Here is a 2,784-nt window from a genome sequence, read left to right as displayed (position 1 = left end):
TGCTAGCTCTAACTATGATATATATGTCTTTGTTTAGGATAAAACAGGGGTGAGAATGTAATTGAGTTGATGTTTTAGTACCTTTCCTATATAACGACAAAAGAAGAAGCTTTATTAACAATGGACCATAAAAATGATTGAGAGCCGATATTTAATGGTAGACATCATTTTACAGATATCCCAAGACCCGAGGCGGTGTCTGAAAAGATGACTCTAACGACACCAACTACTGTTGATATAACGATACCACTGAGTACAGCAGAATATGTAACGTAAGTCATGGTTATGCCTGGTATCAAAGATTAATTTTTTAACATTGGAGGGATAGGTTGGAAACAATTGCTTGAGGTACAGTGAATCAAGCACTTTTTGCCGACAGAATAAGTTGCAGGTACAAAAGTGAGAGACGTGTGTGAAATAAATTGGGTTTGGAAACAAAATAAAAAGAGAGAAAAGGGCTTTAAACCTGTAAGATGGAACCCAAAAAACCACAGAAGACTGAAAACTCTGTGACAAACCATGATAATTAAAGCCCTATCTGCCAAGGTAGCTAAAGTTCCATAACCGATGGGATCCTCCGTTGCCAATGATCAACGTGCTTGACGGGAAAGTACCGGGGTAAGTACCGCATCCTAACTAACCATATTATGTTGTCCACCAACATCCCTAGGTTATGCGTACCAAATAACTTTAAATCCTCCGAGACGATTTTGCAAGGATGTACCAGAACCTACCAAATCACAAACTGTCATTATTACTACAGCCCCTGCAAATCCCTGACTAATCATTTTCAAAGGCTCTGGGCGGTAAGGTAAAATTTACAGTAATGCCAATTCACTTGATATATATTTTTGTTATGATGGCTTTAATATAGATCCTATCAGGTCGGTGTTGAGTTGAAAACACGACAACAAAAGAGAGCAACTCTTCAGTTCGGTCACTACTTGGAGACTCCAATCAAATACATTGCAGCAGAGTTGTCCAAGAAGACAGTTAGCAAAGACACCGAGTTCGTAGTCGGAGACAATACCATTTATGGAGAGTATTTCAACCCGCCTCTGATGGAAGGGGGATCGTATGCTTTGTATGTAGGGTATGTCAGTCGATATAATCAAACGGTGAGTTTATATTAACCGCCGAACGTGTTTTGTAGATTAATGCCGAAAAAAGACAATCAACAACTGATTAATGTCAAAATATCTACTAATAACTACTTGTAGTATTGAATTTATAATCTTTACTCCTTCTACATCACGTTTAATGTATACATAGGCTACATTTCCTCTACTGAAATAACACTTCACTTAGGTCTTCTTAAATGTTTTATGCAGATATCTGTAACATCGTGGTCAGAGGGATTGCTGGTAACCTTGCCACTGACCATGCTGACGACAGGTAATTTCGTTAGTTTCACTTCTATGCATATTTGCGATCTCATTTTGCTTTTCGCATTGACTTTCTTTAATCAAGTTTATATTTAGGATCGTGAAAACGAAAATCAAAAACAAGAAGTTTACATGAATTATTAATTATTTTTTTGTTTGTCTTTAGCAGCAGATTCCGGAATCAATACTGTAGTTGTGGCGGTGTTAGTCAGTGTCACTTTAGTGTTGCTCATTGGCATAATCGGCTTGGTTGTCAAAAACAGGTAAGTATGAACATGACTGGTGAGTGTGGACATTGTAGACAACAGGGGCACAGATTCACAATATATCAAAGGTGTATTAACCAGCATGATAATATAATATAAATATATTTTTGGAATCAACTTTTAACAAACCAGTTTTTATCCTCAAACAATACTGGACTGGAACGACCTCCCTTCAAATATTCTCAACATAACAGCAGCTATTTCAGATCACATCATGAAGTAACTCATTTCTTTTTTATGTGTTTTGTTCATCAAAATCCATCATTCTTATCTCAATTAGATATTGCTTTTAGCAACGGTTTTGAGTATTTTGTAGGTGTAGATGAAAGTTGATTTGCATTGCTTGTTTGCTCTATTAGGTTACACAACCTTGCCGTTAAAATTGATAGAATTGATATAGGAATTTATTAATAAATTGTTTCTACTGAGGGACTTTTTTCGTCGCACAAGTGGGCGATTTGTTTTCCACCCCCCTGTAAATCAAATGGCGCTAAAGGAAAACAGTCACATTGATTTCAATTCTTCAACACAAAATTGTCAAATCAATTGATTGTCAATTTCTGTAGGTCAATACATGCGAACAATCAAAACCAACCACACGGAACACCAAATAACCGATTGCCAGATACTCCGTTGCAAACCAAACCACCAGATTCCTCAGATGCAGATAATCCAATTAGGATGACAACAGATCAATATGTTGAATATAAACCACATGGGGAAGATGCATATCAGGATGTCAATATAGCGCCAACTGACAAGACCTTGAGCGGTGAAACAACTGAACATACTTATGCGTTGAAAATTATTAAATCAGATGTTAGCGGCGACGGTGACGATGGTGCATATGAAGATCTAAAGTAGACATTAAAGTATTGTTGGATAGATGGTACTTTCAAACTTTCTCTTGGGAGTACCAGAAAATAGCTTTTTACCAGGTTAAAACTGAGCTAAGTACCACTTGGAGAACAAGAAATTCTAATATGGTTTATCTGGACCAGTTTTGCATGGGGAACAAGAATTTCTTGGGTAAAAAGCCCGTAACCTGAGAACTTTTCCGTGAGGGCGCTTTTTTCAAAATGGCCGCCAAAATCCAATATATATGGTTAAATTAGTCACCTTACTGCATATTT

General features: G+C 37.0%; 1 protein-coding gene across 1 annotated transcript; it reads left to right on the top strand.

The window, feature by feature from the left end:
• Positions 1–586: 586 nt before the first annotated feature.
• On the top strand, positions 587–2,578 carry LOC140161676 (uncharacterized). The gene is made up of 5 exons (XM_072184976.1): positions 587–618; positions 875–1,118; positions 1,332–1,395; positions 1,552–1,648; positions 2,218–2,578. Exons 1-5 carry the CDS (start codon positions 587–589, stop codon positions 2,513–2,515), a joined length of 735 nt encoding a protein of 244 aa, XP_072041077.1. The 3' UTR covers positions 2,516–2,578.
• Positions 2,579–2,784: the final 206 nt, after the last annotated feature.

Source organism: Amphiura filiformis, chromosome 10, assembly GCF_039555335.1.
Source record: "Amphiura filiformis chromosome 10, Afil_fr2py, whole genome shotgun sequence".
NCBI classification, from domain to species: Eukaryota; Metazoa; Echinodermata; class Ophiuroidea; order Amphilepidida; family Amphiuridae; genus Amphiura; species Amphiura filiformis.
Note: the sequence above shows the minus strand (reverse complement) of the source record. Positions and strands in the feature narration are given on the sequence as shown.

Coding starts and splice junctions, on each gene's coding strand:
- LOC140161676 (XM_072184976.1), top strand. CDS start 587: ATGATCAACGTGCTTGACGGGAAAGTACCGGG. Junction 619..874: donor CTTGACGGGAAAGTACCGGG/GTAAGTACCGCA, acceptor GCTTTAATATAG/ATCCTATCAGGTCGGTGTTG. Junction 1,396..1,551: donor ACTGACCATGCTGACGACAG/GTAATTTCGTTA, acceptor GTTTGTCTTTAG/CAGCAGATTCCGGAATCAAT.